This window comes from Aspergillus piperis (genome assembly GCF_003184755.1).
Source record: "Aspergillus piperis CBS 112811 unplaced genomic scaffold BO85scaffold_4, whole genome shotgun sequence".
In the NCBI taxonomy this organism is placed as follows: Eukaryota; Fungi; Ascomycota; class Eurotiomycetes; order Eurotiales; family Aspergillaceae; genus Aspergillus; species Aspergillus piperis.
The window spans coordinates 1,010,123-1,037,469 of record NW_020291594.1 but is presented as its reverse complement, the minus strand read 5'-3'; the positions used below and the strand labels follow the sequence as shown (position 1 = coordinate 1,037,469).

General features: G+C 50.7%; 13 protein-coding genes across 13 annotated transcripts; 7 read left to right on the top strand and 6 right to left on the bottom strand.

Annotated features, from left to right (window-relative positions):
• Positions 1-170: 170 nt before the first annotated feature.
• On the top strand, positions 171-2,076 carry BO85DRAFT_466938 (MFS general substrate transporter; the record flags this gene model as incomplete). The annotated part of the gene is made up of 8 exons (XM_025662156.1): positions 171-363; positions 410-479; positions 542-736; positions 794-959; positions 1,017-1,118; positions 1,170-1,299; positions 1,349-1,461; positions 1,519-2,076. 8 exons carry the CDS (start codon positions 171-173, stop codon positions 2,074-2,076), a joined length of 1,527 nt encoding a protein of 508 aa, XP_025518337.1.
• Positions 1,910-3,685, bottom strand: BO85DRAFT_446971 (uncharacterized protein). The gene is made up of 2 exons (XM_025659619.1): positions 3,422-3,685; positions 1,910-3,376 (listed from the first exon to the last, which is right to left on the bottom strand). Exon 2 carries the CDS (start codon positions 3,269-3,271, stop codon positions 2,141-2,143), a length of 1,131 nt encoding a protein of 376 aa, XP_025518336.1. The 5' UTR covers positions 3,272-3,376; positions 3,422-3,685; the 3' UTR covers positions 1,910-2,140.
• Positions 3,686-3,977: 292 nt separating this feature from the next.
• Positions 3,978-5,183, top strand: BO85DRAFT_475838 (uncharacterized protein). The gene is made up of 2 exons (XM_025662748.1): positions 3,978-4,418; positions 4,467-5,183. The coding sequence occupies exons 1-2, from the start codon at positions 4,034-4,036 to the stop codon at positions 5,132-5,134; spliced, it is 1,053 nt and encodes a 350-aa protein (XP_025518335.1). The 5' UTR covers positions 3,978-4,033; the 3' UTR covers positions 5,135-5,183.
• Positions 5,184-5,458: 275 nt separating this feature from the next.
• On the bottom strand, positions 5,459-5,995 carry BO85DRAFT_446969 (uncharacterized protein). Its single transcript, XM_025659618.1, has 2 exons — positions 5,720-5,995; positions 5,459-5,652 (listed from the first exon to the last, which is right to left on the bottom strand). Exons 1-2 carry the CDS (start codon positions 5,837-5,839, stop codon positions 5,530-5,532), a joined length of 243 nt encoding a protein of 80 aa, XP_025518334.1. The 5' UTR covers positions 5,840-5,995; the 3' UTR covers positions 5,459-5,529.
• A 383-nt stretch (positions 5,996-6,378) lies between these two features.
• On the top strand, positions 6,379-8,574 carry BO85DRAFT_365675 (putative C6 transcription factor; the record flags this gene model as incomplete). Its single annotated transcript, XM_025655749.1, has 5 exons — positions 6,379-6,488; positions 6,567-7,303; positions 7,380-7,803; positions 7,871-8,162; positions 8,218-8,574. The coding sequence occupies 5 exons, from the start codon at positions 6,379-6,381 to the stop codon at positions 8,572-8,574; spliced, it is 1,920 nt and encodes a 639-aa protein (XP_025518333.1).
• A 267-nt stretch (positions 8,575-8,841) lies between these two features.
• Positions 8,842-9,479, bottom strand: BO85DRAFT_457250 (putative RING finger domain protein; the record flags this gene model as incomplete). Its single annotated transcript, XM_025661500.1, has 3 exons — positions 8,842-9,025; positions 9,112-9,288; positions 9,376-9,479. The coding sequence occupies 3 exons, from the start codon at positions 9,477-9,479 to the stop codon at positions 8,842-8,844; spliced, it is 465 nt and encodes a 154-aa protein (XP_025518332.1).
• Positions 9,480-10,814: 1,335 nt separating this feature from the next.
• BO85DRAFT_365476 (amidohydrolase family protein) lies at positions 10,815-11,819 on the top strand (the record flags this gene model as incomplete). Its single annotated transcript, XM_025655740.1, has 1 exon — positions 10,815-11,819. The coding sequence occupies one exon, from the start codon at positions 10,815-10,817 to the stop codon at positions 11,817-11,819; it is 1,005 nt and encodes a 334-aa protein (XP_025518331.1).
• An 89-nt stretch (positions 11,820-11,908) lies between these two features.
• BO85DRAFT_446962 (sugar porter family MFS transporter) lies at positions 11,909-14,218 on the bottom strand. Its single transcript, XM_025659617.1, has 6 exons — positions 13,701-14,218; positions 13,350-13,629; positions 12,960-13,280; positions 12,533-12,892; positions 12,301-12,461; positions 11,909-12,207 (listed from the first exon to the last, which is right to left on the bottom strand). The coding sequence occupies exons 1-6, from the start codon at positions 13,876-13,878 to the stop codon at positions 12,002-12,004; spliced, it is 1,506 nt and encodes a 501-aa protein (XP_025518330.1). The 5' UTR covers positions 13,879-14,218; the 3' UTR covers positions 11,909-12,001.
• Positions 14,219-15,376: 1,158 nt separating this feature from the next.
• BO85DRAFT_415738 (uncharacterized protein) lies at positions 15,377-16,215 on the bottom strand. Its single transcript, XM_025657710.1, has 2 exons — positions 15,969-16,215; positions 15,377-15,916 (listed from the first exon to the last, which is right to left on the bottom strand). Exons 1-2 carry the CDS (start codon positions 16,132-16,134, stop codon positions 15,492-15,494), a joined length of 591 nt encoding a protein of 196 aa, XP_025518329.1. The 5' UTR covers positions 16,135-16,215; the 3' UTR covers positions 15,377-15,491.
• A 145-nt stretch (positions 16,216-16,360) lies between these two features.
• On the top strand, positions 16,361-18,306 carry BO85DRAFT_446959 (cation diffusion facilitator family transporter). Its single transcript, XM_025659616.1, has 4 exons — positions 16,361-16,711; positions 16,769-16,819; positions 16,867-17,687; positions 17,750-18,306. Exons 1-4 carry the CDS (start codon positions 16,416-16,418, stop codon positions 18,148-18,150), a joined length of 1,569 nt encoding a protein of 522 aa, XP_025518328.1. The 5' UTR covers positions 16,361-16,415; the 3' UTR covers positions 18,151-18,306.
• Positions 18,307-18,903: 597 nt separating this feature from the next.
• Positions 18,904-21,208, top strand: BO85DRAFT_517945 (homeobox domain-containing protein; the record flags this gene model as incomplete). The annotated part of the gene is made up of 3 exons (XM_025664945.1): positions 18,904-19,506; positions 19,596-19,707; positions 19,772-21,208. Exons 1-3 carry the CDS (start codon positions 19,325-19,327, stop codon positions 21,206-21,208), a joined length of 1,731 nt encoding a protein of 576 aa, XP_025518327.1. The 5' UTR covers positions 18,904-19,324.
• A 548-nt stretch (positions 21,209-21,756) lies between these two features.
• On the top strand, positions 21,757-24,016 carry BO85DRAFT_226708 (flavin monoamine oxidase family protein). Its single transcript, XM_025654748.1, has 5 exons — positions 21,757-21,841; positions 21,979-22,200; positions 22,255-22,292; positions 22,358-22,746; positions 22,805-24,016. The coding sequence occupies exons 2-5, from the start codon at positions 22,063-22,065 to the stop codon at positions 23,800-23,802; spliced, it is 1,563 nt and encodes a 520-aa protein (XP_025518326.1). The 5' UTR covers positions 21,757-21,841; positions 21,979-22,062; the 3' UTR covers positions 23,803-24,016.
• A 788-nt stretch (positions 24,017-24,804) lies between these two features.
• BO85DRAFT_366485 (uncharacterized protein) lies at positions 24,805-25,821 on the bottom strand (the record flags this gene model as incomplete). The annotated part of the gene is made up of 1 exon (XM_025655781.1): positions 24,805-25,821. One exon carries the CDS (start codon positions 25,819-25,821, stop codon positions 24,805-24,807), a length of 1,017 nt encoding a protein of 338 aa, XP_025518325.1.
• Positions 25,822-27,347: the final 1,526 nt, after the last annotated feature.

Below are 27,347 nucleotides of genomic sequence, written 5' to 3'. Positions count from 1 at the left end.
GCACGTTCTCGAGGAGTCTATTGTTGCCCAGAGAACTATTAGCTGCACTGAAGTAGATGTAGTGAGAATGCAACGGACAAGTTAAGGGCAGACTATAGCCCACGAATGTGCAGTCGTTTCTTTTGCCAAATGGACATACCTCTACAGTCGACACATTGGCATCTTCTATTATGGCTGTTGCAACCAATTGCTCCGCGACCGAACGGGTTGAAACCACCATGAAGCATAGCCACCAGGGCGAGATAATGAAGCAAGACGACACCAATTCTATCGAAGATGGTGAGTTACGGGCCTCATCAGGTGTTTTGAACGTCGTCGTCTCGGGACTAGGACTCTTCAGTGATGGCTATAATGCTCAGATCAGTGAGTTCACCTTTAGCGAAGCCTGTGCTTAGCATGCCATGCCCAGCTTGCATAAGAAAAATCACTAATCTCAGTTCCCGCAAAGTCGGCTACATGGAGCCTTTGTTCTCTGTCTTGTTAGTTCCCTTCAGGAGCCCCGTAGCTTAGGGCTATCTGTTGACGCATTCATTGGCATTAGGTATAAAAATACCATGTCCTCAAACATCAAAACCAGACTATCCAATTCCTTTCTTATTGGAGAGATCTTTGGTATGCTCTTCTTCGGTGCTTTAATTGACCGAGTAGGAAGACGGACAGGAGTGGTGGCTACTACCTTGTTCTTGGTGCTTGGTATCATCTTGTCTGCTGCAGCACACGGTACCTCGGAGTTGGGGTAAGACTCGCTTCAATTGAACGAAGTATCAACCAGATGTTTTGACTTTCTGATCAGAATGTTTTGGATGATGATTGTTGCTCGCGGTATCGCTGGCTTCGGAGCTGGTGGCGAGTATCCTGTCTGCGCAACCAGCGCAACTGAGGCGGCTGATGAGACCGCCAATCTTCGGAAGAAGAGAGGATTTCTGGTCGCGTCAACCACAGATTTTGCTGTGGATATGGTACGTGTCTCAATCATCGGAGTGGGTTTTATGTAACTCAAATAGAACTATGCTTAGGGCTTCGTGGCCGCCGGTATTGTGGCCCTCATTGTTCTCGCTTGCTTCCACCAGGATGTCAAAAGTGGGGTTTGGAGAGTCTGTTTTGGGCTTGGTTTTGTGGTATGCTCTAAGAACCCTCAGCACGAAGTGATGTATTGAAAATTGTGACAGATCCCTGTTTTCATGTGTTTCTTTCGGATTCGCATGATCAATTCGAAGCAATATCGCAAGCACGCTATCAAGTCGCGATACCCATATTGGCTTGTCCTTCGGAGGTATTGGAAACCGATACTGGGAACCTGTAAGTTTTGTTCCTGGATATAATTGCATCAGCCGCCCTGATATCTTAGCTCTCGCTTGGTTCTGCTACGACTTTGTCACGTATCCGTTTGGACTTTTCACTTCCACCATCATCTCTCAACTCAGCCCAAACAATACAACAGTGGAAAATATTGGTTACGGAGTACGTAAAAAAAGCAGCCGGATGTCCTAAAATCGAGATGCTGATATGGTCCACCAGACGGTTGTTAATTGCTTCTATCTCCCAGGCTGCCTACTGGGAGGGCTCCTGATGGATAAAATTGGAAGGAAGCAGAACATGACTCTCGGCTTCGTGCTCTGGGGTATATGGGGCTTCATATTGGGCGGCGCTCTTCGCCCGATACAGTCAGTATTCCCGTTGTTCGTCGTTATGTACGGCATTTTCAACGCCCTGGGTGAGATGGGCCCCGGTGTGTCGACCTTTCTGTGCGCCGCAGAGTCATTCCCCACCCCTCTTCGTGGTCACTTCCTTGGTCTGGCCGCTGCAGTAGGAAAGGCGGGCGCATCAATCGGGACTGAAGTATTTACGCCCATTCAGGACTCGTTCTCATCTACCGAAAAAGGTCAACAAGCCGTCTTCCTGATAGGGTCGGCTTTCTGTATGGTTGGCGCGTTGATAGCGTGGTTCCTGATCCCGGATATGTCGCGAGAGCTGGAAACCGAGGATGCCAGGTTCAAGGCGTATTTGGAAGAGAACGGGTACGACATCAGCTCATATGGGGAGGCGCTCTACGTGGAGCAAAAAATAGATAGTTAGAATTTGGGAACCGTGAAAGGACTCTCCTAGAAATCCTTTTAACGAAGGTGATACCGCGCGCAACTTATAATGCCAATGAGGTGGTAATCTGATCGTTCTCTTGCAGTGAATCTGATATTGATGCTGAGTAACGCCCGAGTCCATCTGATTCAGATGGGCGTTCCATTTCTTGGACAGCCCAGGCAATACATTCGTGCCAGTCTAGCGGCAATGCCTTACGAACGGCAACAACTATTTCTCTCCCCCAGTATGCCATCCATATGTTGCTCCGCAGCCAGTCGAGAGTGACTGCGTAGTTGGCTAGAATGGACAGAGCCAAGGGCTCGCCAATGCGCACCATTGACCAGAACTCTGGAGGGCAAATAACAGCAAAATATGAGAATGTCATTTTTATGCGGCGATACATAATTGACATTGCAAGGCTGTGTCTCAGAGTTTTTATGGTCGGTTCATATATACCCATGCGAGCGGCTTCGGGCGCCATTGCAGCGCGTGAAAGGAGTTTGCTTAGCACATCCTCAAGCTCAGATGAAAGCACCGTCGGTGGAAACGGATGTGGCAACATCAAGACGGACCAACGACTACGTACCATGGTATCGTGATCAGATTTGACGAGAAAGGATGATCCTCGAATTAGAGAGAAGACCTGGTGAAGCCTGTCTATAGGGTCTTCTGTAGGCTCAGAGGGACGCTGGATCCCAAAAGTATAGAGGCTGACGACGCATGAGAATGCAAAAACAGCATCATGATTTTCGGGTGTGATGTTAGAAAGGTACGACCGAAACATTGCGACACCGAGATCATGATGGCGGATAGCGATGACCGTGTGTCTTTGCGGTGAAACACCCTTAAGAGCCAAGTGTAAGGCACTCAATCCCAAAAGGCCGTGCAACAGAAAATTATGTTTGAAAGCCAGCTCAGTAACCCACTCTCCCCATAACGATTGGTGTTGGTCTCGTGGTATGATGACGTCCGTGATACTTCTTGATGTGTGTAAAGCGTAATGATTCATTAACCTCAGCCGTTCCTTTTCTGTATCCGTAAAGTCACATTCCATGTCAGAGCGTTCCGTACCAGGTGTGGAAGCTGCAGCAGAAATCAAATCGCTAGGAGAATGGCTGCTATATCCGTCAGAAATGCTAGATGATCGGTGATTGATACGAGATGAGTCGTCTCTGGCTTGATTTGAAGGCATTTCATTTCTGGGTGCCACGAATACCAGATTCGCTGGCTGAGTAGCCAACGAGCAAGCCGAACCTATCCTTCTGCATCGGCCACATTGGGGTCTATCTTCGTCGCACTACTTACGATAAGCACGGGACACGCACGGAGCCACGTAACTAACCTTTGTGCGATTATTCTTACACTGCGAACAGCCATGTCGGCTCTTATTGTGGTAGCGCCTTTGGGGCATGAGCCGCGGTGCTATTAGACTGAGTCGATCTAATAGAAACGGACCAATGATCCGGGGATCAGTAGTGGACAGATAATGCGATGATAGAACGATGGATCTTCTCTTGCAGGGCTGCTATAATAGTATGTTTAGTAATGACATGAAGGCTTAAGGCGCCGCGTGGCCCAGGGAAATTCGAGAACCGGCTGAATTAGATACCATAGCTCTTGAGGTGAGAAGTTGGCGTGGAGAAGGCAAGAGAGTAATACGTGAGCAGTGACCCGTGGATCATCGACACGCTAGCCCTTATTCGGCAATTTGTACGTGGTACGGTCTATAGTACCGGGATCGAGCACCCTTTCAAGCTCTCCCTTTCGCTCATTGCTTGTCCACGAGAGAACATGCATCGGATATTAACTGATATGAAACTCCTATCCCCGATAAGCCCCTAAAGTCCGTGCAAAGTGGTTCCCTTCCCCTCATATATGAGACCCTCCGGACCTCACTGCCCTGCCTCAAATTCAATACTCATGTTCATAACATTCATTACGGTATCTATCTAACATGGTCGGATTAGACGACGTACGTGCCACGAACACTGCTCTAGTTCAGCGCCAGCCTTTGGTTGCTGTCTTCTTTGGTGGTACCTCAGGCATTGGTCACTATACCTTGCGTGCATTGGCCACAGCGGAAGCCAATGGTGGTAAGGGCTTTCGTGCATATATTGTTGGCAGAAATATCAAAGCCGCCGAAGAGATTATTGCAGAATGTCGTGGCATATGCCCCAAAGCCCAGATCAGATTCTTGCAGACTGAAGATATCTCGCTGATTCAAAATGTAAATCGCGTCTGCGAAGAGATTATTCAGATGGAAGAAAAGGAGCAACAAGACCCAAGGATCGACTATCTCATGCTAAGTCAGGGAGGGCCTATATACCAGCCACGGAAAGGTGCGTTCGAAATTATTGGTTATATCTGCATTTCTGACAAATTCGCAGACACGAAAGAAGGTATCGACGTCACGATGTCCTTGATGTACTACTCTCGCATGAGAGCGATAACAAAGCTCCTTCCATTGCTACTCAAATCCACTCTCCCTGCAACAGTCGTTTCGGTTTTTGCCGCTGGTTACGAGCAAAAGCTATTTCCCGACGACCTCTCTTTGCGCGATCTAGATAACTATAACTATTCTACGGCTCGCTCACATATGATTTACATGCATGTGTGCTTCATGGAAACCTTGGCAGAACAACATCGTGGGAAGCTCAGTCTGATACACATCTTCCCTGGTCTCGTGTTGGGACCCGGGTTTGAGAAGCATGACTTGCCTGCTTGGTTCAGAGTGCTGTGGCGTTACATATTTGTTCCCTTCTTCGCACCTTTCCTGACTGTTCCACCATCCGAGAGTGGTGACAGGATGCTGAGCCTGGCGTCGTCTCGTTATCCGCCACGGGGGGCGACTTCTGCACAGAACAAAGAGGAGACTACTGTGGGAACAGATGGTGAGCTTGGAAGCGGTGCTTACTCTCTTGGCAAGTACTGCGATACCAACTACAACGCCAAGTCCTATGAGAAGATCAACAAGGACGAACTGAGGCAGAAGGTGTGGAATCATACTATGAGCGCTTTCGAGACTATCGAGGCAGGTGAAGTTTTTGCGAAATGAGGGGGTCTTATGGATTACTTAGGGGATGGATCATTTGTAATGAAATATGACCATTGGGGTCAGATTGTAGCAACCTGCGGAGACTAATCCGCCACTGCATTTCTGAAGAAGTGAGCTTTACTGGAGTTCGAGAGATACAATTTGTAGCTATCTTATTAGGACTATCTCAAGACAGCGTTAAATTGTTCTGGTACAGTACAAAAAACAACTCCAGCTCCAGCTCCGAGCTTACGCTCGGAGATCCCGACAATTCCGCGGAGGGCCCATTCATGTCCGGGAACAGCCTCCGGACATAGCCTCAACTACCGGGTATACAAGAAGGCGACCATCCCCACCAAACCTCATATCCTCAGATAACCATTGACTACTTCCAGAACCCTCAAATGCTACCTAATTCAAACCATCATGTCCAACTCATCAGCTGCTAGCCTTGTCGCTTTGAACTCGTCAACGCTTGGTACTGCGATGCCAGAAGTGACTCTACCGGATGGCAGCAAAGTGCAGACAGGCACAGTAGGGCAAGTGATCCTTCGAACCCGCTAATTTATTGCTTCGGAATTTGGACTGAATTGACGATGAACGTAGAGCAATGCTGGTCAATATCCGGGCGTATAACGAAGCACATGCAGCTGGGGACAAAGTCAAAATGGACACGCTCAGGACAGCTCTTAGAGCGGCGATCCCGTTGTTAATGAAAGTGGGCATGTTTGACCTGTTTCCGCCTGAGGAGTGGATACAAGGGGATAATGAGGGGCGAAAACAGGTCGGAGAGATGTATCTGGAGTTATTGAAGTCGATGTGATTGTACTTTATGCCCTGTTAAATTTCGAGCTTAATCACTTGTGGAGCGTTTCGCTGGAGTTATGGTCAGTTTGTCACTCATCATCTTAGTTAACTATCTCTGAATGTGCTGCACGAAGCTCTGGACGCGATACCAAAACAAGTTAGTTCCCGCTCTGGAAGTGCCCGGTCTCGGGCAGGTCAGGCCTGCTTCTTGATTTACCCGCTTTCAACATTTGCTCCGACTCTTCGCTCTCAATCATGTCAGTATGGTGATGAGTTGATCACTCTTTCAATGCCGGTTGTTTATTGTCAAAATGCCAGACTCTAATCTGCGCAGCCGCCAACATCGATCACATGCGGTTCGACGTAATGGGTCCTTGCAATCGTGTGAGCCGTGTCGCAAATCTAAATTGCGATGCGACCATGAGAGACCAGTCTGCGGCCGATGCTTGACTAAGAATATGGTATCGGGATGTTTTTATCATCCAGCACCGATGACGAAGAAAGTGACTGGAGGCTTGATCAGGTCTGCCAGAGGGCCACAAGGAAGAAATAGCCAGTCCATTGCAAGGTAACAATTCTCCAGTCACATCCAAAAACAACTACACATGGAAGTCCAGCGCACGAAGGTGTGCTGACATCGTTATAGCTCGTCAACTACAGAAGCAGGCGGAGGGAGCGCTCTTCCAAGACAGAACACTACGTTGGAGCCGGCTTCTGCTTCTCCTGGATACTTGGGCTCGACGAGCTACTCAGCCATTCTTGCGGAGCATCGCCCCGAGTTCTCTCTCAATGTAGATAACAGCTCCATGCCCACCACATTGTCCCAATCTATGGAACCCGAACGACTCCAGACTGGAGTGCGGTTACTAAAGCTACTTCAAAACCTCACAATATGCGATAGCTTAATCCGGAGATATTACACCCGAGTCCTTGTTGCTGTCATTCCAGAGATCGTCACAATGTCTATTGTACGCTCCACTCGGAATGTCCTCGGGGCCCTTGATTTCACCGAGGATGTCGAAGATCAGCTTCAGAACACAGTTAGTAAGGTGTCGCAGAATACTTCCAGGCCATTGTCAACCTATGGTTCAATGACAGTGGAGCAATACTGTGCAGCGTTTACTGGGCAAAATCTACGTTGGGAAGCTATAGGCATCATCTTCGCAACTGCTGGAATGTCGCTTTCATCTACACCTGAGAGTGACCCAGATCTATACCAGGTGGCGGCGGACACCTCAGCCCGGGAGAGACTCCGCGCTCAGCTTGTCGAAGCGAGCAGCACCTGCCTCACTTTTAGCGACCAGGCTTCTTCAGTCAATGAGCTATTGGGCTTTTGCCAGTATAGCAGCTTTGTACTTCTCACCCATGTATACGGTGACTCAAGTAAGTACAGAGACCTTGCTTTCCCAGTATTACTCTTCTTAGGACGTAGCATATGCTGATTGTCGTTTGAAATTAGGCTACCAAGCCTGGCGTCGCCTCCGTGAATTATCCGCTACAATTTATGCGGCTGGACTTCACCAGGACAGCCCCATGGACGATAATTGCCCTTTCTTTCTTCGTCAATGGAGAAGATCTTGCTTTGCTGCTGCCTTCTCAGCAGATAAGAATCAAGCCACATTCGTGGGACGACCGCCATCCATTAACTACCGCTACAGCACCCTAACACCCCCGCTGGACATTAGCGAAAGAAGTATAGTCCATGGTGGGGATGAGTTAAACGCGGCGATCGCAAGATTAGATCGTTTCGGATGGTCAGCCGAAGATGAGGTCGATCGAGCAAGTGTGCTCCGTCTTCGTTTCATATTGGCCGTATATAGAGAACGAGCTCTCGAGATAGCCTTAGGGACCGGTGAGCACAGCGATACGGTGCAGAATTCTGAGTGAGTCATACTCATGCCATGGTGTCTCGTGCGAATGAATAATGATCTTGTCGCTAATCTATTCAAGTGAAATAATAAAGCAAGCGCGGGAGTCGTGGGCAGTGTGCCCCGTCCGTCTCCGTTACGACGTGTCTGCGGAAGGGACCGAGTCGGGACCCCTAACAAAGTCGTTCACCTTGCTCCATATTTACCTGGACTACCTTTATACTATTTTCCTTTTGCAGAGGACTGTTGTTAAACGCGCAAACACCGGGCATGAGGCTCTCTTTGATACGTCACGAACAATGTTGTCCAATATCATTAAAGGCAACGCTGACAGTGACCCAGCCTTTGACTTGAGTAGACATCGTGCTTGGGTTGTATGTTAAATACCCCTTAGAGTATGCTGTCTTTCCTATAATTAACATGGTGCAGTTCCTTTACTACGGCCTCCCCAGTGCCAGCGTCCTCATCCTCGAGCTCCTTCACCAAAACCAGGGAATCGGTACATACACTACTGCGTTACCGCGTGCTGAAATCATCCGAAATCTGAGTGTTTTCATCTCATGCCTCTCCTGGGTAGCGCGACCGGGACATGGCAATTACCATACGTGCAAGGAAGCGGAGAGGAAGTTGTCTCATATTCTTGACCAGGTTCTTGATCCTCAGCCCATCGAGGATCTGGCTTTCCACGATGCCACCTCTGGCCTGTACAGTCTCCTCGACTGGTACCATCCCAGCAATCCCAACAATTGGGACTTCAACTCAGAGTATCTACCTCCGCAAAACTGACTTCTCTTGTGAGATGTAAACATATGGGTATCGCATTAATCATCAAAGGTCATTAACTCATGAAAGAGGATCCCAACTATCGTCCAGGACCAACCAACGGGGACCCGCACATGGACTGGCCTATGTTTCCTATAAAGCCGAAAAATGAAGATATTGATGCCCATAGTGAGCGACAACATTCGAGTGGAGTAAGACCGGCGTGGGATGAATGCCCAGACAAGACACCAAACGCCGCATAAGCCTGGAAAAAGAAGAGGTCGGTCGCATTCACACCATCCACACAAACTCATTACTCGGATGGGTCTCTTGAACGTAATACGCTCTATGACAGAGTGGGCAATTGAAGTGGTCTTGCAGATACCACTTTTCGAGACATTCTCGATGGAACACGTGCAGACATTTGAGTTCTCGGATTTCCTGGCAGCGCAGAACCGACTCGAGGCAAACAACGCTGTCAACGGCACCGTTAGTGGGCGAACAACTTGCTAGCGTTGCCGCTAATTCAGCCGTTGGTCGGCAGATGCAAGCTAAACGTACCACATGAAGTCGCCTTCAACACCTTCGGACGGTAAAAGAGGGCCTTTAGCTCGCGACCACCAATCTTCTAATGTCCGAGTTGGGGAGACGGCATCCAGCTTGCGTAACTTGTCGCTTGAGCTGCCTTTGCTCTTGAGAACGGGATGGCGCTCACGCCGATTGACGAAAAGGGTCAGACTATAGAGATTTAGGGTATTAGTGGCGCGAAGGCGATCATGACCAGCATCGGGCACAAAGCTGAAAAGGGGCTGGCTAATCACTCACAGCAAACACATGATGATTAAGGTCGCGACTCCTAGTCCGATTCCTAAGACAACGGCCATGTGGTGATTGACCTGAGGGTTATCCTTTTTCTCCGACAACCCCATGTTCCTCGTCGCGGGAACTCGGTGTGGTCGGGCTGCGAGCGAGAGAGAGGCGACAATCCTCAACCGAGGCCGAGGATGTCTTTCCTTTAGTTATATTTTGACTTCTCGTTAATTCTGAAGAGAGTTGTTCCACAGCCCCGGGGATTCTGGCCGCTAATAAAGGATACGAGCCACCACCAAGCGTTGTACCTCTGATCGTCGTCACCTGGCGGGGTATGCGCCAACCATGCTTTATCAGGCCATCCCGAAGCCATCAATCAGCAGATGCTCGTGAGACGTACATTTCCCACGGTCGCTGACGCCCGAGTATTCAAGAAAAAGGAATGAGGGGCTTGACTGAATAACAGTTTGGTTTTAAGATCAGGAAATCACAGTGCTATCGCCATCACCATGACAACACAGGGTTCCTTTGTCTGGCTTCAGGCTATGTGCCACCCATGTGCTCTATTCCCTTGAGAGCCCAGCCAGAGGCATCTGGCTGCCTGCATTCCACACCTTTTTCCCCAGGTCATCCGGCAGCAGCTTCTCCCAACTACTAGCGCAGGTTGCCGCTGGGGGGCTCAGCAGCGCACATCCATCACTCTAAACGATGCTACTAACCCTATAGCACTGACCGTCGGGCGATCGCTGCAAGCATTGATTCATTCCTTCCCATGCGCCCCGGACTAACTTCCTTGGCGCGGTTGCAAGGGAGCTCTCGATGGATGGTCGGCTGAGCATGATTTTGGTGGCGGTCGCACTAGCTGGAAGCCAACAAATTAGCAGGTCATGCCATGTCGTGCCAGGTCATGCCACGGCTGCCGATCCACACAGATCCCCCGGATGTGCAGCTCGCGCTCATTGTTACCCATGGCTATGACGCAGTTTGCTCCTGTCTTGTATAAACAACACGCTTATCCAGATCTTCACACTCGGTGATCGGGACGCTAAAGACAACACACACTGCAGACTCTGCATCAACTGGCTTCCCATATTCGGGACTGGACTGTCTAGCTTACTCCGAAAACATTATGTCTCCTTTGCACGCTTATAGGCCGCAATATCGGCAGCCCAATACACCAAGTTGACCTGTCCCTCATTTCTACACACCACAACTGGCGCCGTCCTCAGCTAATGAAGCAGCATGCCCCTACTTATCCCTTACCAGGGGCGTTGGTCGCACAGCACCTTTGACTCAAATGAGCTGCAATTCCACTTAAGTCTGCACTAGTCAGACAACCGCCTTCTACACCTACACCGAAAGCAATATAGAGAGCTGCGCTCCCACCTACCTGTATAAGCCGACAGCCCAAACCGACCAACCCGATATCACCACTACAACCACAATCCCACATCATGGCCTCCCCCGCGCAAGCCATCACGCTCGAAGAGCACGCGATATTCCCATCCCTCGAAAGCAACAACTTCTTCTACGACAACACATGGAAGATCTACCCTGAACGTCGCAACCTGGCAAAAGACCTCTCCAAAGCCCGTCTCGCCAACATGGACGCCGGCAACGTCTCCTACCAGATCCTCTCCCACCTTCCCGGCGGCGTCGCCTCAACCGACCCCGCGCGCTGCTACGCAGCCAACAACGAAATGGCCACCGCCATAAAACAGCACCCAGACCGATTCGGCGGCTTCGCAGCGCTCCCAATGGCCCATCCCCTCGAAGCCGCCAAAGAACTCCGCCGCACCGTCACCGACCTCGGCTTCCTCGGTGCCCTAATCGACAACCACCTCCCGGACGGAACAACCCACTACGACGACAAACGCTTCTGGCCCGTCTTCGCAGCCGCCGAATCCCTCGACGTCCCCCTCTACATCCACCCTTCCACTCCATCCCAGGATTCCATCCAATCACGCTTCTCCGGCAACTATCCACTCGCTGCAGAACTCGGCCTCGCGTCCGCAGCCTGGGGCTGGCACGAGAACGTAGGCCTGCATATCCTGAAACTCTACGCGGCGGGAGTATTCGAGCAATACCCCAAACTCAAGATAGTAATCGGACACATGGGCGAGCTGCTCCCGATCATGTTGCACCGGATCGCGAGATTGGGGTTTTTCAAGGGGTTGGCGGCATCGAGACGCAAGGGGATTATGGATGTCTGGAATGAGAATATATGGGTTACGACCAGTGGAGTGTTTAGTGTTGAGACGTTGATGATGTTGTTGCAGGTTACGAAGGTGGAGAGGGTGATGTATAGTGTGGATTATCCGTTCGAGGATAATGTTACGGGAAAGGAGTTTTTGAAGAAGGTCAGGGAGTCGGGGAAGTTATCGGCCCAGGAGGTGGATTTGATTGAGTTTGGGAATGCGAGGGAGTTTTTCAGGTTGGGGAGTAGGGCGTTTCTTTGATTGGGTTGGGGTGGGGATTAGAGGGCAGAGGGATGGATGGTTGGGTTATGGTATAGAACAAGACCAGAGTTCTGATCGGCGAAATGGAATGACGCAGTGCAATTCTGTTCGTTGTGTATTTGCTTCTTTACTGATTTGTCATGAACGGTCACACGCTTCCTTGATAGAAGACACCGCCATGGTCACACGATACTAGTATGCTCGACATTGATGACCGATACCCCCGTCTCCTCTGCCTTCTCAGTCTCGACTGTACCCCCCTTTACGACTACATCCTCGGGAAGCATTCCCAGGGCACGACCACCGAAGAGCAGATCGATCTCTTCGAGTGACTTCTGGTTTGTTTCTTTGAAGAAGAGGTAGACGGTTGGAAGAGTGATGCATACGTCTGTTTCGATTTTGATGTGGTTAGCAGACAAGCAGTAAGGGAAAGGGAGGAATATAGGGCAACGGAGTTGGTAAAGGAGTATGGGTTACTCACTCCACGCCGCAAACACGAAATAAAATTTCCACTGGATCTTGTCCAGCGCGATCGGGGAGACCTGGTTCCAGAGAGTGCTTACGGCCCAGTTGCCAATGGCAGTGGCGAAGGCGTTTCCTCGACCGCGGATTTGCATTGGCATTACTTCTGCCATGTAGACCCTATTTATCGATAGTAGCATGTTAGAAGGCAACAGTATCCATGTTAGTTGATAGTTGGGGGAGGCACTAACCAACTGCAAGGGCCGAATGATAGAGAAAAGATAACGGTGATGCAGAAGATGAAGAAAACACCGCCGATACTGTATCCCTTTCGAGTACCGTCCAGGTTCTGCGAGTAGAGAGCTGCTTCGCAGATTAGGGCGATGGTGATTGCTATGGTCCCGAACAACATGGGCTTGCGGCGTCCAACTCGGTCGAGGAGGAAGAAAATGAAGATGAAGTTCGTGATGGGACCGACGCAGTTGTAGATTCCTGCTACGAGTGTGTTGCGGTTACCTGTGATGCCGAGGGCGTTGTACATGATTGTTTGGTAGTAATTTACGACGTTGACGCCTGTCATTTGGGTGAAGACTTGGACGGCGATGCCGTGCCTGATTGGGTGGGATGTTAATAGAATGCGGGGTAAAATCAGGGTGTTGGTAGGAGGAGGAAACGCACATGAGTCGGGTTCGCCATTGAGGCACACGGAACATGATGAGCCATCCGGGAACGGTGACAGCTTTTTCGGCTTCAATAGTGGTTTTTATTTCATTGTATTCCGTCTGGATCCAGTCCTCGTTGATGCCGTCGAAGTGTAATCTTCGGAGGATTTTCATCGCTTCCTCATAGCGTTCCTTTTCGATCAGGTATCGAGGTGATTCGGGCATGAAGAACATGCCTATAACGAGAAGAACGGCAGGAACGGCCTGAAAGGCAAGCGGGAATCGCCATTGAAATTCGCTAGTATCCGGCGCATGAAGGGAGCCGTAGCCGACCCAGCTAATCTTAAGTTAATGTTTTCCTTGTCTGAAATATATGCAGACATGGTTGTGGTGGTGGTATACATACGTACTGACAATAAACCCAACACCGATCATCTGCTGGGCTAGACCAATGATGAACCCACGCGAACGGGGATGAGCGACCTCTGCTTGATACACTGGGACAGACATAGACATGAGACCAACTGCCCAACCGGCCAGAATACGACCAACAAGGATCATGGCCAAGTTCTTCGCTGACGATTGAAGAATAGCGCCAATCATGCAAATGAAAGCACCCATCTGGATAGTGAACTTTCGTCCGAAGCGGTCCATCGTTAGACCACCCTGGAGCGCGCCAATGCATGCTAGCAGCCATTGTTAGCCAGAAGGGCAATACATAGAATGGAGGAGGTCCAAGCCAGAGAAAAGAACCTACCACCTCCCGAAAATGTGCTGTTGATAGCACCAATGATGCTTGATGTCTGGGTGGTGTTGAAGAAAGCCAGAAAATTCTTCGACTCGATTACGTCCGTCATGACACCGCTGTCATATCCGAACAGAAAAGACCCTGTAGCTGCAAATGCAGCCAGGCCAATTGTAAAGTATCGACCCATCTTGAAATGCCGATCGATATGTTATGGTGTGTGAATCTCTTCGGCCATGAAGTAGTGTCAAGTGGGACATTGAACGGCAGAACTTATACGAAAAAACACAGGAAAGGACCCCGAGCGGGGGTGGGGCAGATAACATGGCCTATATACGTCAAATCCCTGCTAAGCCTTGTTCCGGGGTCAAATGCATGGAGATTTCATCAAGCTCATCGCTTTGGCATGCGTCAGACTGGGGACTGTTGACCGGTGGACGAAAAGGCCGATGGTGGAGCGAGGGTTAGCAGGAAGCTTGAAAATCCGGGGTGGCCGGCCGGCCCGGGACTAGCATGGCCATCTCGCTCCTGATTGCGTTCGCCAAAGTAGTAAACTTCCCCAGCCGACATGATTGGCGTTTAACGCACTAACGAAAGAGGCGCCGGTGTGGTCAGCCCGTGCGCGGTTGCAGTCCGCTGGAGGGAATCTGGCGGCCAGCCGGAGAAGGATTCTGCCTCAATGACAGCCACTATGGCGTCTCGTCCATCCAAACCGAGCTTTTGAACCAATAGGGTATTTGAGTTCCGGTTCTCCAGGTTTCGAGTATGGTGACTACCCAATCTTCTGGCCACTGCTGTCTATAATTGTAGCATTGCTCGTCCGGGGTAGCGGCCCAGGTTGCCGTGGCAGGCAGGCTAGCAGTGGTCTAGGACAGTCTAGGCATGAGACTAATCCTGACGTGCTGCATGGTCAAACAGGGTGCTGCGGTGACAGGTTGAAGTATAGAGCAGAAGTTGAAGCGGGATGTAGTTTCTGGTCGGGCACATGATGTTTCCACGTGCCCTAGAGTCTTCCTTCTACTACAATTGTCTGCGACTCACCTTCAATTCAGTCGGATCTCTATCATGAAGTCTGTTGTGCAGCACGAGGGTTGAAGGTATAAATGCGGGGTAGGCGCAATAGCAACTACTACGCTTTCCAACTGCACTAACGTCCGCTCATCTCAGGAAGCCTCAAAGCAAGCAAACTGGTCACGCACAAATACCCTTTTGGACAAGGAAGAATAGCCGACTGGTTAAATGCACGGCAGACGTGGCGTGTCAATGGAAACTCAGAATGAATCTCACGTCTCGATTGACGGAATCTGGTTAGCCAAGCCAGAAGGATTGCAGCTTATACAAGCTCTTCGCACCAATCCGACGAAGAACGGAACGCCCGATCTCTTGCTATTAACCATGGGACCCCCGAAGATAATGACAAGTAGCGGCCCCCGTCTCAAAGATAATATCTCGATGGCGAATAAATAGAATTGAAATAGACCTGAGAAAACATGATTCTCTGTTGCCCGGGAAGTGTACGGGTGTAGCATTAATAATCGGAATTGATCAAGCCGGACTTGGGCAGTTTGGACAATTCACATGGAAAGTACGACTTGCAGCTAACAATGGCTGGTACAGCAATAATCTTGGTCGGTAAACCTGTCTTGAGTCTCTACGCAATTTATAAAAAAAAAATAAAAAAATAAGATGGCGAAGAAGACGCAAGAGATCAATTCAATGAAGCTTGAGCGTACAAAATGTTCCTTTACTTGTAGAAGCATCTGGAACTAAGTTGAAGGCATGCCAGCATGACATATTACAAAATCAAGCTTTGATGCTATAAATTGCCTGTTCAATATCTATCAGCTCATCAGCTCGCTTCACAGGTCCTCCCCAGCGCACTCCTCCTTCGGCGTCAACCGCCCAATTGCCACTCAACTGCCATCGACTACCACTCTCGGTAGGCCTGTTCCAGATCCCCCTTTCCCACCCCAACTTCCCGATAGCTAGAAGTCCAGCTGGACTTAGGACATGGCCCCAAGAAGTCACGCCTAGGCCCCATTGCGCATAGATCTTGCGCTCAGCATCGACAATGACCGTCACGGGGTTAGAGCTAGAATCGCCGGTTCCCCCAATAGACTCCAGCCATTTCTCCGTTGATGGCTTGTCGCTATGCGACACAGCGACAAAGTTAATCTCGGGGTGAGTCTCAGCGGCAGTGCGCAACTCGAGAAAAGTTGCTTCCGCCACTGTAGTTACCATTAGTTTAGTGAACAAATGCGCATTTGAGACCAGACTAACCAGGACATCCACAGTGCCTGAGGAACGAGACGATGGTTGGTCTGTTGTTGTCGGCTGGGAGGGGCAGTTCTGGGCAAGAGGGAGCTTTATCTCCAGGCTGTGGTGAAGGAGAGAGCTGCACAGCTGGCGGCGAGAGCCATGAGGCGGCTTCTTGCGACAGGGACATCTGCGAGTACTATTCAGCACTGACGTATACAATCAATTAACAATTAGTGACTGAATAACCAGATGCGCATGTATGTTTGACGTGAGAAAGTTCTGCCAGACTCCATCTCATAATGGTGAGCTAACAGCTCGGCCCAGCCCGCGCGCCCCAGACTCCAATTGAAGAATGCCGTCAGGGTCCCACCGAGTTGACTCGGTCGAGCGAGTCATCATTGCCGCCTAAATAGAATGCTTCCTCATACATTACCTTTTCAACGTCGCTCGATGCAAAGGGAAGGAAAAATGTCCTCGACACATCGGTCTAGTACTGTGCCGCCAACCCTTTCCTCTTCGCCTCGATCGGACTCCTTCATCCGGGCGAGACAACCAAGTCTCGACTTGGAACATGACCTTCTCTCCACCCGTGGTCAACGCCTAGGAGGACTAATACGACGACGCTCTCTCAGCGTCCAAAGCGCCGATAATCCGTATGACAGTGATCGTCTTGATGAGTCTTTCCCCCAAGATCGCGGGGATAGGCCTCTCGCTTTTGAGCGCGCTAAGCGACTTATTGGCGAGAGCAAGCCTATGTATCGTTGGTATGCCGTTGCCCTTGTTTCACAGCTCAGTAGACATCTACTAACGATGAGCTACAGGCAACATTTCTATCAAGACCCGTCTATGCTGAAGAAGATGCCAAAGGCCATGTACGTTGCTATCTGTGGTTCCAACGCTGTGGTCTAACAAGCTACAGGCGCGATTATTACGAGCGCAACAATGATCTAATATCCCAATATGTCTTCATCGATCGACTGCTGGACTCTTCTCTCCCACATCGCCTGATTGTGGACTATCACAGCAACCAGCCAGGAGAACCCCCAGCCTCAACCAACGGCCGGGCATATGACGCAATCTCCTACGGAACAGCAGACTCTCAAGCATCCGGCAAGATCAAAAGAACGCCCCGAAATCTCTATCGCATTCCTAGCGAGAGCGAGACCTCTCCACTCTTGCCCCCGACGATCGAAGAACGAGCAGCATCACCCCCAGACATCATACCATCAAACGATGAGTTCGTCGACAGCAGCGACCGGATAGTCACCGTCGCGATCTACGTCAACTTCGTCGCCAACGTGCTCCTCCTAGTCGCAAAGATTGTCGCCATGACCATGACAAACTCGTTATCCGTCCTGGCCAGCTTAGTCGACGGAGCATTGGACTTCCTCAGCACAGCCATCGTCTGGACTACAACCACCCTGATCCGTCGACAAGACCGCTCCCGATACCCGATCAGCCGTCGTCGACTCGAACCACTTAGCGTATTAGTCTTCGCCGTCGTGATGGTAACTTCTTTCGTGCAAGTCGCACTCACCTCCTTTACACGACTCATCTCTTCCGACCACTCCGTCGTCGACCTATCCCTCCCTTCCATAGCCGTCATGGCCAGCACAGTCATCGTCAAACTCATCTGCTGGTTCTGGTGTCGACTGATCAAGAATTCAAGCGTCCAGGCCCTAGCCCAAGACGCGATGACGGACGTGGTCTTCAACTTGTTCAGTATTCTCTTCCCTCTCAGTAAGCAGCTCCCTTCCCTACCCCCCACCCAAAACCACACCACTAACCAAACCAACTCATAGTCGGCTCCCTAACCAAAACCTGGTACATCGACCCGCTAGGCGGTCTTCTCCTCTCCCTCTACATAATCTACAACTGGAGCGCCACAGCCAGCGAACACATCGGCCACCTAACCGGCGCGGCAGCATCGCCCAAAGACCACAGTATCCTGCTGTACATGACGATGCGATTCTCGAAAGCGATTCTCAAGATCCAGGATCTAAAGGCGTATTACGCTGGGGATCGACTCAACGTCGAGGTAGATATCGTCCTGGACCCAAAGACACGACTCCAGGATAGCCATGATGTTGGGGAGAGTCTGCAGTATATGGTGGAGAGTGTGCCTACGGTGGACAGGGCTTTCGTGCATATCGATTACGATCCGTGGAATATTCCGAGTCATATGAATCAGGTGGAGGGGTGATTTAACAACATTAATGATGATAATTATTATTCGAATCTTGGGTAGTTGTGGGGAAGAGAACAAAGTTGATAGGAATTGACATTGAATGAATTGGTCATGTCTTTAGTTTATTTAGTAACTTATGCAGTAACTACTAACGTAACTCCCGGCCGCGCCGGCCACCCCTAGTACACCGCCCTAGAATCATTGTATTACTCATTGCTAATTCACTGCCTTTGATAGAAAGAGTGGTTGCATGTAGAAACGTGTTGGGCAGTATACTGGGTGGCCGGCGCGGCCGGGAGTTACGTTATAATTAGATTTTAGGAAACAGCAAATGCGCGCCAATAAATTCTTTATAGTAAATATAATCTATTCTGTATATAATTTCTTACTGTTTTTTATTTATTTAAATAAGTTTTTTCTAATAATTGGTACTAATAATAACCAGGTCCCATACTGGTAAGAACCAAAAATATGTACGACCTGGCGACCTGGGGACCTGACGACCCAGAAAAGAATACTAGCTACGCGCGGTGGCGGGAGGCGGTGGTGATATTTCCGCTCGCCTGGAACGACCGTTACATGCACTAGTAGTACGTACGTAGTTACTGTCTCTATTGAGGACCTTTCGGAGTGGAAGTGTGGGTGGGTTGAACTGCAGCAAAGCAAGCATCCATCAATGGATAGTCACATAGAACAGATTGAAGAGTGACTTCATTCACAATGATAAGACAAGGACAGCCTGCAGATCCAATCAGCAAGGGAAGAGGGCTTCGACTCAAGGGGGGAGGGGGGAGGGACATGGGGAAGAATACTTTGGAATGAAAGAAAGGAAAGCCTCGCCCTCGTGCGGGCGGAGAATCGGCCGAGCCGCAGAAAATCAGAGCGGAGAACCAGCCGGAGGAACTGGACCATACAGTACCGGGTTTACGAGGATACTATACACTTACCACGCCTCCGCGGTGCCCGCCCGCGTCCACATCGCGACGCGATTAGATGAAGCGTCTTTTTTCTCCGGGTTGGGGAATCGTTCCCACATCACACCGGATCTCCTGCTCACGTCCGCCTCACCATTTTACTTAGGTCACGGCCCGCGTCTTTACCTTTCCTTTTCTACTTTCTCTCCACGCATTCCCTCTTGCTCTCCCTCCCCGTCCTCCTATGCTGTTAACTCGGCTTACGGCTATTTACCATGTCTGATCCGGAGCCCTCTGCTGCACCATGTTCCTCCTCGCCGCCCTCAACCCAGGCGTCCGACTCGGCTGCTGCTCTTAATTACGCCTTCCTTGTTCATTCCCAAAAGACCCTAACTCAGAATCTTCCTCCACGCGTCGATAATAAATTGCTGGCACGGCAAAAGCGGCGTCGGACTAGGTATGCACGGAAATCAATTCCAGTCCTCATTGGCCCAATGGGTCTCGCTGCCAGTAGATCGCTAACACGTCACTGCTGTGCTCGTATAGCCCCGAAGACCACGCAATCCTTGAAGCCGAGTATCAACGGAACCCGAAACCAGACAAAACGGCCCGAGCCAGTATAGTCAGTCGCGTCTCGTTGGGCGAGAAGGAAGTGCAAGTATGTCTGCGATAACCACGTAACCTCCACGTCTGACGTGCAATCTAATGTGTCTGGATATTAGATCTGGTTCCAGAATCGTCGTCAAAATGATCGCCGGAAATCGAAACCATTGCAACCTCATGAGCTTCTCGCGCCTCGGTCGGACGTGTCCGACGCGTCAAAACGGGTATCCGATGACAACCTACCGACAGAGCCAGGATCTTCAAGCGGGACAGAGCAATCAGAGGACAACTGTCAGGACAGGAACGTTGCTTCACAATCGTCCGAACATGTGTCTTTTGGATCCGACGTGGTGCATGGAGACAATAATGAGCTAGAGCAGTCAGGGTTGAGCTCTCAAACAAGCCTTACTACAGAAGCTGTGGAGGACTCGCAGAGAGCCCCAGACGAGACAATGCCGGAACAACAACCAGCCCTGGTGCACGATGAAACCCATGTCGACGATTCCAACCTAGCCTCTACTAAGAGGAAACGATCATTTTCCGAAACCCGTGGCAATCGACCATTTGTGCAGGGAACATCAACACCGATGAAATCGCCGCCATCCTTGCGGATATCGCTCTCGTTCGACGGAGAAGCTATGGTACGCAAAGAAGATGAGCTCACGCCATCTCCTCCGAAAGGACGAAATGCCCTGCGGATCGCCATGTCCTCTGATGGAAAAGCTGTGATCCGTGCTGATGGCGAACCGTCCCCGTCAAAGAACCGCATTTCTATGTTCTCAGCGCGAAAGCCCAGGATTGCAGGACTTCGAAGGAGTAACAGTGCTGCGGCATTTAGTACGCCGCGCGGTGGCTCCATGGAGACCGAAAAGTTGTTTGGAAGATCAAGAGATCCTCGCAACTGGGAATCGTTTTTTGACACTGATGCAAGAAGTGCACTTTCTACTCCGACCAGCTCCCAAAGCGCACCGAACGCTGGCTCCCCCGCTCTATTCCGCGCACGTGGCCAGCGTTCACTAACGAGGAGCATGTCGGCAAGGCATAGCAACGCCTTGAACGCTTCCGAATATCTTAATACCCCTGTCCCTAAGCCGACTGGCGACAAGAGACGTAAGATCTCCCGCACGGTCTCTTCATTGGGCCGGCTGGAGACTGGCCGTGCGACCCTTGGTGACAAGTTGTCTAATTCGAAGACGATGTCGACGAAAGATGATGACCTGGAGTTACAGTGGGGTGACTCGGATAAGGAGAACTGGATACCGGGCACACGAACCTCCCATGTCCGCCGGCGGACCGCTTCCCATCATCACTCCCGGCGTTCCATACTAAGAGAGGCCAACAGCAGGGATGGCAAAGCCAACAGGGATCTGGCATCCGGTGGAAGATACTCACGGTTGTCTCAGCACCAACGAGTGAGCGGGGTAATCGACAAGGATGTGCCAGAGATGGACGCCGAGGTGTCGGCTTTCATGAACGGCGGGGGAGGTGCAAGTCAGGAAGAAGACCTTGACTGCATTCAGGGCTTGCTATCTCTGAGCCAAGGGGCATGGAGATGAGATAAGCTTCCCCTTGTGTCCTTGTGAGATGATCATCATTTCCTTTGTTTCTTTCTTTTCATCATTCCCCCTTTGTTTCATATCCATTTCTTTCCTTTGTAATGTCAATATTGGAGGTTACAGGCCAGCAAGCGGGTGATTGTGTGTATGATTGTGAGATGATTGCTTTACGTTCCCATAAGGTGCAGCTCGCAGGTTTGCTCCAGGCAGCTGCAACCATGGGTCCGGACTTGATGACGAAACCCTGTGCCACGCCACAGATGATATCCAAGTGCTATTACAGCCGAATAGCCTAATACAAACAAACAATGGAAGATGATAGAATAATTGGCTTATTTGATACGTAAGCGCCTGTGATGGACTGATCCGGATAACCAGGGCGAGGCGGGGGTGAAGGGGGGAATGGTAGGGAGTAGATAGGCGGAGTAGGTGGACTGCAGAAGATGGCTGTGGGCGGGTTCTGCAAGCACGTGGCTTCCCGCTGACATATAACCGCCGGGTCTCGTCCGTCTCCCTGATAACTACGAAGTATTCGCCTCGTTATCTTTCTCTCCGCCACCCGTGGTTGGATACTTCACGGTTTCGTCTCTGTGAGTTGTAGACTAAGACCGAGTCGCTTTCATATCTTGGTAGGTCGGTTCAATTCATCCGTCATTTCCTCTGGGTGTGGGCCTTTCTCAAAGTCTGGCCTATGACCATATCAAGTAGTAGCGGCTGCAATATGCACCGGCTTATCTCGAGTGGATCGGACAGCTGCTGACTTCATGTAGCACAACAGGCGCTTACTGCATACATTAATTCCAAAGGAAGATCAACCACCGTTTCAGTCTCGGGAGACAAGCTTTTTGTTTCATATGACTATCACAATGGGCAAGAGGCCCAACGTGGCTGTCATTGGTGCTGGTCTATCAGGCTTGAGATGCGCTGATATTCTTATCCAGAATGGTGCCCGGGTGACACTATTCGAAGCGAGAGACAGAGTCGGTGGCCGGGTGCGTATGAGAAATGTCTATAGTCAGAGTCAGCGGTTCACTAACTTCCAGCAGGTACATCAGCAGAAGATCCACGAACATCTTATAGACATGTAATACTTCCTGCTTCTTCCTAGCCATGATTATGTTCTTTGGCGTCGTTGCTGACACTTATCAGGGGCCCGAATTGGATACATGGCACTGGGAAAAACCCGATTGTCGCAATTTCAGAAGCAACAGGGACAGTGCTCGAAGACTTTGAAGGGAACCAGGCTCTGATCTCGACAGAAGGCAAGGCAATCGACGATGCACTAGCCGCTAGAGTATCAGCGGTACTGTGGACGACTATTGAAAAGGCCTTTGAATATAGCAATACGCATAAAGATATCATTCCACCTGAACGAAGCCTGCTTGACTTCTTCCGCGAGGAGGTGGAGAAGACAGACCTCAGCGCTGCCGAGAAGGAGCTTTGCATTGAATCCTGCAGACTATGGGGAGCGTACGTCGGTGATCCAATCGAGAGACAGAGCTTGAAGTTCTTCTGCCTTGAGGAGTGCATAGATGGGAGTGAGTACCACCCTCATCACCACACGATGATAGCGCCCAACTAACCGCATCAATACAGATAACTTCTTTGTGGCGTCGACATACAAGAACATTCTCAAGTATGTCTCTCAAAACGCTCTCCAACGCGCAGATATCCGTTTCAACCTGCCAATTGTCAAAATCGATTCCGAATCCCGGAAGGCCATGGGATCTCCCAGCAAAGTGAATCTCACAACAGCATCAGGAGAGACCTTCCAGTTCGACGAAGTAGTCGTCACCTGCCCACTCGGCTGGCTCAAACGCAACAAACACGCCTTCACCCCAGACCTTCCCCCTCGACTTAAGCAAGCCATCGACAGCATTTCCTACGGCAGACTAGAAAAAGTCTATGTCACATTCCCTCGCGCATACTGGCACGCCGGCCCGCAGGATCCCAAGACCGCCGACATCCTCAAAACCAACCTAGAGTACAACAGCTTCGAGAACCCCACATTCGCCCAATTTCTCAACCCAGAATACACCGAAAATCCGAACGGTATTCTCTGGAACCAAGAATGCATCTCCCTCGCCGCTCTCCCCACCTCCTGCGCACACCCCACTCTCCTCTTCTACACCTTCGGCCCTTGCTCCACATATATAGTCTCCAAGCTCAAAGGCCTCGACCCCTCCTCCAAAGATTACTTCAACTTCCTCAACAACTTCCTCCATCCCTTCTACTCCCGCCTCTACGGCTACTCAGACTCATCCCCTGACTGCAAACCAATCGCCTTCGCCGCAACGCAGTGGCAAAACGACCCCTACGCTGGTAACGGCTCCTACTGCAATTTCCAAGTCGGCCTTACTCAGGGCGATCGAGACATCGAGGTCTTGCGCGCGGGCATGGGCGCAGACCGCGGGGTCTGGTTCGCTGGCGAACATACAGCGCCGTTCGTCGCGCTGGGTACCACGACCGGTGCGTATTGGAGTGGTGAGCGCGCTGCAGGCCAAATTTGCAATCTGTATGGATTGGGTAGGCTTGGGATTGGGTTGGAGAGGGACGATTCGTTGCCTTCTGCTACGCCAAAGGGGCTTTTATGATGTGAGCCTACTATCTCTTCACTACTATCTACTTCCTTAGGTTGAGACAGGTTGGTTGTTGTGGGTTGGTTTATTGCTTGTTTGATTGCTTTGCTAAGTTTTTTGGCCTTCTTTTGTTCTGCTTTTTTTTTTTGGTATATGCACATATATACGGTGGTGTTTGGAGAGAACTATACGCGAAACTTGTGTGGTGGTTGTACAGCCTTAGATATGTATGGATTGCAGTTATAGCCAGCTAACAGTTATTTACACCCCGCACACCGGCCGCCGGCCAGCAAACAAACAGATAGACGCGGTGAATCTCAGATTCATAGTACATGAATGACACACAGAGCCGCCCCACGCACAAGTGCAATAGACGAACAGAGTAAGTAACGCGAGAGACAAAGATAACAGGGGAATCACATATTGCTCTTCAATCAATGGATCAATCAATCAACTGTTGCCCGACGATAAAACGAACAGTAGCGTGCAAGGTTAAGAAGGCAACAGTAAGCGAAACGCCCCCGGATAGGTAGAACTGAAAATCAAAGTACCATGCGCCACGCTGGAAAAAACGACCCAGATAGGATAGAAAAACGAAACTCGACTTGTAGAGCATCCACGAACCTGCGCGATTATCGAACTCTGCGGCCTTCCTGGATGAAATTGGTGGGTTCGACCGCTGAAGATAAAGACGTGAAACGATAGAAGATATTGGGTATTTTCGAACTGAGCGCTTGATACATAGAGATATAAAAAAAAAAAAAAAAGGAGCAAGCAAAGGTAGCGAGAGGTTCAGGCACGAGGGCAATTTCTCCCGAAGTGGTTGGGGTTTGTTTGCCTTGTAAATGGTAATGCTTAGAGCGCGGCGGACGCGTGCATGTCGGGCATAGTGGTTGTTGATCGGTTCAGTATGGGCGGGTCACCGGCCAACTTGGTCCAAGTGATGCGTAGTGTGGGAATGTCCGGAAAACAGACAAATATTCGTAGCAAGGAATTGATGCTGGCTTCGCATTGCATTCAATCTTCCCAGATCGTTTCCAGGTCCAGGTCCTGTCTACGCTCTGCTCCACAGACACTCCAACGTTTCCGCTTGTCAGCTCGGGGTCCGTAGCCAACCGATCCCGCCCGCATTGTCATTAGACCGCTGGAGGGGCCAGAAGCATCGGATGCCCCGCGCCTTCGATTGCCGCTGCTGGCTGCTTCTGCTTCATCCGCCTTATCTGCTGCAGCTTTCAGAGCCGCGATCCGGTCCGCCTCAATCGCAGCAGCTTCAGCGTCGGGAATGTCAGGAATAGTTTCCAATGAAGAGATGCTCGGGCTACGAGACCGCAAGCTTGTCGGGGTTGAGGGTATAGATGAGGTCGAAGATGCCGAATAACCGGGGTAGGATTCGTTGTACCTCATGTTGTAGATCACAGGGGAGGAATGGCCGGACGGACTTCCCACAGAGTGGACGGACGAGCTTGGGCTCTGGAAATGAAGGGGGGACGACGGTCGGCGACGGTTGACACGCGGTAGGGTATGAGAGAAACCCGGCGAGGTAGGGTGGTAGTCAATTTGAGAGGGAGAGGAGACAAGGTTAGTGTCCAACTCCGCATGTTCTGAGATAGTCTCCGAGATATTCAGGGGCACCATCCTGGATTCTAAGCCATCTCCAGTGGTGACCTGCAATGGCAGATAGCGCTTGGCCGCTGGATCGCCCACATTTGTTGAAGCGCCGCAACCGTTGACGAATATATATCTGCCCCGTGAGTCCAGCCCTGGGGACGAGTGGGCGCGCGTCATCGGAGGTAGGCCGGGGACCTCAACCATTGATCGTGATCGGAAATGGGAACGGGCAAAAGGAAGGCGAGTCGGAGTTTGGACTGGCGGATCAGGTGTGAGCGACAAAGTGATCATGACGTTATCGCTGCATTTTGCCTCGCCGGGTTGCTCTGCGGCAGAGCCGGACGATGTCGAGTCGAAAGAATCGGACGAACCAACGGGGCTTGGGGGAAGCATTATCCCCTCGGGAGGTGGGTGTGACGCTTCCATGTCTGTCTGCAACCAGGGAGTCGATCTAAACGGGCCTCATGCTGGTGGGCCAAGGCCGAATACTCTGCGAGTCACCACAGTCGAGTCGAACCAGGGAGTGTCACCGACCCGAATCCAAGTCGAATTTAGATTTGGCCTGGGGGTGCGGTAGGAGTGGAGAGGTCGCAGCTCAGGGGGTGGAACACGAACTTTCGGACTTGGGGGGGAAATGGAGGGAACACAGGAATAAATTTGCCCTTTGCACTATTCCTCTCCGGACACAGCCGGTGTGTTTGTAAAACCCAAACCAAGAACGTGGGAGAAGTGCGATAGGAGGTAGAAGAGGGAGGGAGGGAGGGAAAGTTGAGTGGTGAGGTCAAGAAGAGATGGAAGGGGAAAGCAAGCGCTGAAGATGGATCGGGAAAACGAAAAGAAAGAAAGAAGGGAAGACACGAGGCGCTGCTCAGGCCCACCCGCCGCCACCTGACTTGCCTTCCCTCCCTCTTCTTGCTCTTATTCTCTCCTCCGCCCTCCACCCATCGTTCAGCTTCCCTCATAGTCTCTCACATGATGATCATCGGAGCTCTGTCATGGCCATGCTGATCGTCATGATTCGATGAAGCTTGTGTCACTATTGCTGGCAGGTGCATCTATTTACTCTGCTTCTCTCAATTTTCGGCAAACGCCGTCGGCCTAACCCGCAGCTGAAGGCACAAATTCCATTCTACGCCAGACCAGTTGACTACATTTTGATCAGTTTACTTTTACAGAATATGTCTCGCCTTATCTCGCTTGATCTGAGGACAGTGTAAAGGGAGAAAATCTCCGACTCGAAAGATGCAGACCTGATTGGGAAGTCTGGGCCGGCCTAGACATTCCACATGCTTCCAGAACCACCACACTAATGTAATGCATGCTGCATATCTACTGAAGGGCATTGGATTTGCTCAGCCACTTGGTCCCTCTTTCTCGGTGTCTCCGTCAGCGTAAGCATGTGGTCGTCAACTGATTATCGCATTCGTATCGCATCCCTGCATCACGGAGCGTCAGGCACCCCGAGATATAGGTGACTGTGGCTTGGCCTGTCGCGCCATTCCGACGCTCTGGCTCGAAATGATCGTCACGGAAGCGTCCGGATAGCCATGAGGCTCACCGGCCTGGCCCTACAAGCGAACGTTGATCGCTATGGCCAGTCCATATAATCCTACTGGAAAGATGGAGCAAATGGCAAGCGTTGGCCATCTCTTCAGTAATATTGCTTCGTGATGATTATGTACGAAACGTTATGTTGCGGGAGGCAATGGAATCTTACTATCATTATGGGGCTTAACGTAGTGAACACTGGTCCCGACCGATCAAGTTATATAATTTAATAACTCTGCGGTCATCAGGAATTGCTATGCCACTTCCATGTCTTTCTTTCCTGTACTGACCTTCTGCATCCTGCGTGTGTCTTCCGCCAGTTATATGCGGCTATATAGTCGAGGTATATAGTATCATGAGCGCCAGCGCGCGAACGGCTGCCTGTGAGCAACCGTTCATAGTTG

What these genes read in the sequence shown, in the direction of transcription:
- BO85DRAFT_446971 (XM_025659619.1), bottom strand. Translation starts at nt 3,271, where the DNA reads ATGCCTTCAAATCAAGCCAGAGACGACTCATCTCGTATCAATCACCGA.
- BO85DRAFT_475838 (XM_025662748.1), top strand. Translation starts at nt 4,034, where the DNA reads ATGGTCGGATTAGACGACGTACGTGCCACGAACACTGCTCTAGTTCAG. An exon ending in TATATACCAGCCACGGAAAG is followed by an intron (nt 4,419 to 4,466) that starts GTGCGTTCGAAA and finishes ACAAATTCGCAG; the next exon opens with ACACGAAAGAAGGTATCGAC.
- BO85DRAFT_446969 (XM_025659618.1), bottom strand. Translation starts at nt 5,839, where the DNA reads ATGCCCACTTTCATTAACAACGGGATCGCCGCTCTAAGAGCTGTCCTG. An exon ending in GGATATTGACCAGCATTGCT is followed by an intron (nt 5,653 to 5,719) that starts CTACGTTCATCG and finishes AGGATCACTTGC; the next exon opens with CCTACTGTGCCTGTCTGCAC.
- BO85DRAFT_446962 (XM_025659617.1), bottom strand. Translation starts at nt 13,878, where the DNA reads ATGGGTCGATACTTTACAATTGGCCTGGCTGCATTTGCAGCTACAGGG. An exon ending in CAGCACATTTTCGGGAGGTG is followed by an intron (nt 13,630 to 13,700) that starts GTAGGTTCTTTT and finishes AATGGCTGCTAG; the next exon opens with CATGCATTGGCGCGCTCCAG. An exon ending in GTTGGGTTTATTGTCAGTAC is followed by an intron (nt 13,281 to 13,349) that starts GTATGTATACCA and finishes ACTTAAGATTAG; the next exon opens with CTGGGTCGGCTACGGCTCCC.
- BO85DRAFT_415738 (XM_025657710.1), bottom strand. Translation starts at nt 16,134, where the DNA reads ATGTCCCTGTCGCAAGAAGCCGCCTCATGGCTCTCGCCGCCAGCTGTG. An exon ending in CAGGCACTGTGGATGTCCTG is followed by an intron (nt 15,917 to 15,968) that starts GTTAGTCTGGTC and finishes TGGTAACTACAG; the next exon opens with TGGCGGAAGCAACTTTTCTC.
- BO85DRAFT_446959 (XM_025659616.1), top strand. Translation starts at nt 16,416, where the DNA reads ATGTCCTCGACACATCGGTCTAGTACTGTGCCGCCAACCCTTTCCTCT. An exon ending in AGCAAGCCTATGTATCGTTG is followed by an intron (nt 16,712 to 16,768) that starts GTATGCCGTTGC and finishes GATGAGCTACAG; the next exon opens with GCAACATTTCTATCAAGACC. An exon ending in AAGAAGATGCCAAAGGCCAT is followed by an intron (nt 16,820 to 16,866) that starts GTACGTTGCTAT and finishes AACAAGCTACAG; the next exon opens with GCGCGATTATTACGAGCGCA.
- BO85DRAFT_226708 (XM_025654748.1), top strand. Translation starts at nt 22,063, where the DNA reads ATGACTATCACAATGGGCAAGAGGCCCAACGTGGCTGTCATTGGTGCT. An exon ending in GAGACAGAGTCGGTGGCCGG is followed by an intron (nt 22,201 to 22,254) that starts GTGCGTATGAGA and finishes AACTTCCAGCAG; the next exon opens with GTACATCAGCAGAAGATCCA. An exon ending in CACGAACATCTTATAGACAT is followed by an intron (nt 22,293 to 22,357) that starts GTAATACTTCCT and finishes GACACTTATCAG; the next exon opens with GGGCCCGAATTGGATACATG.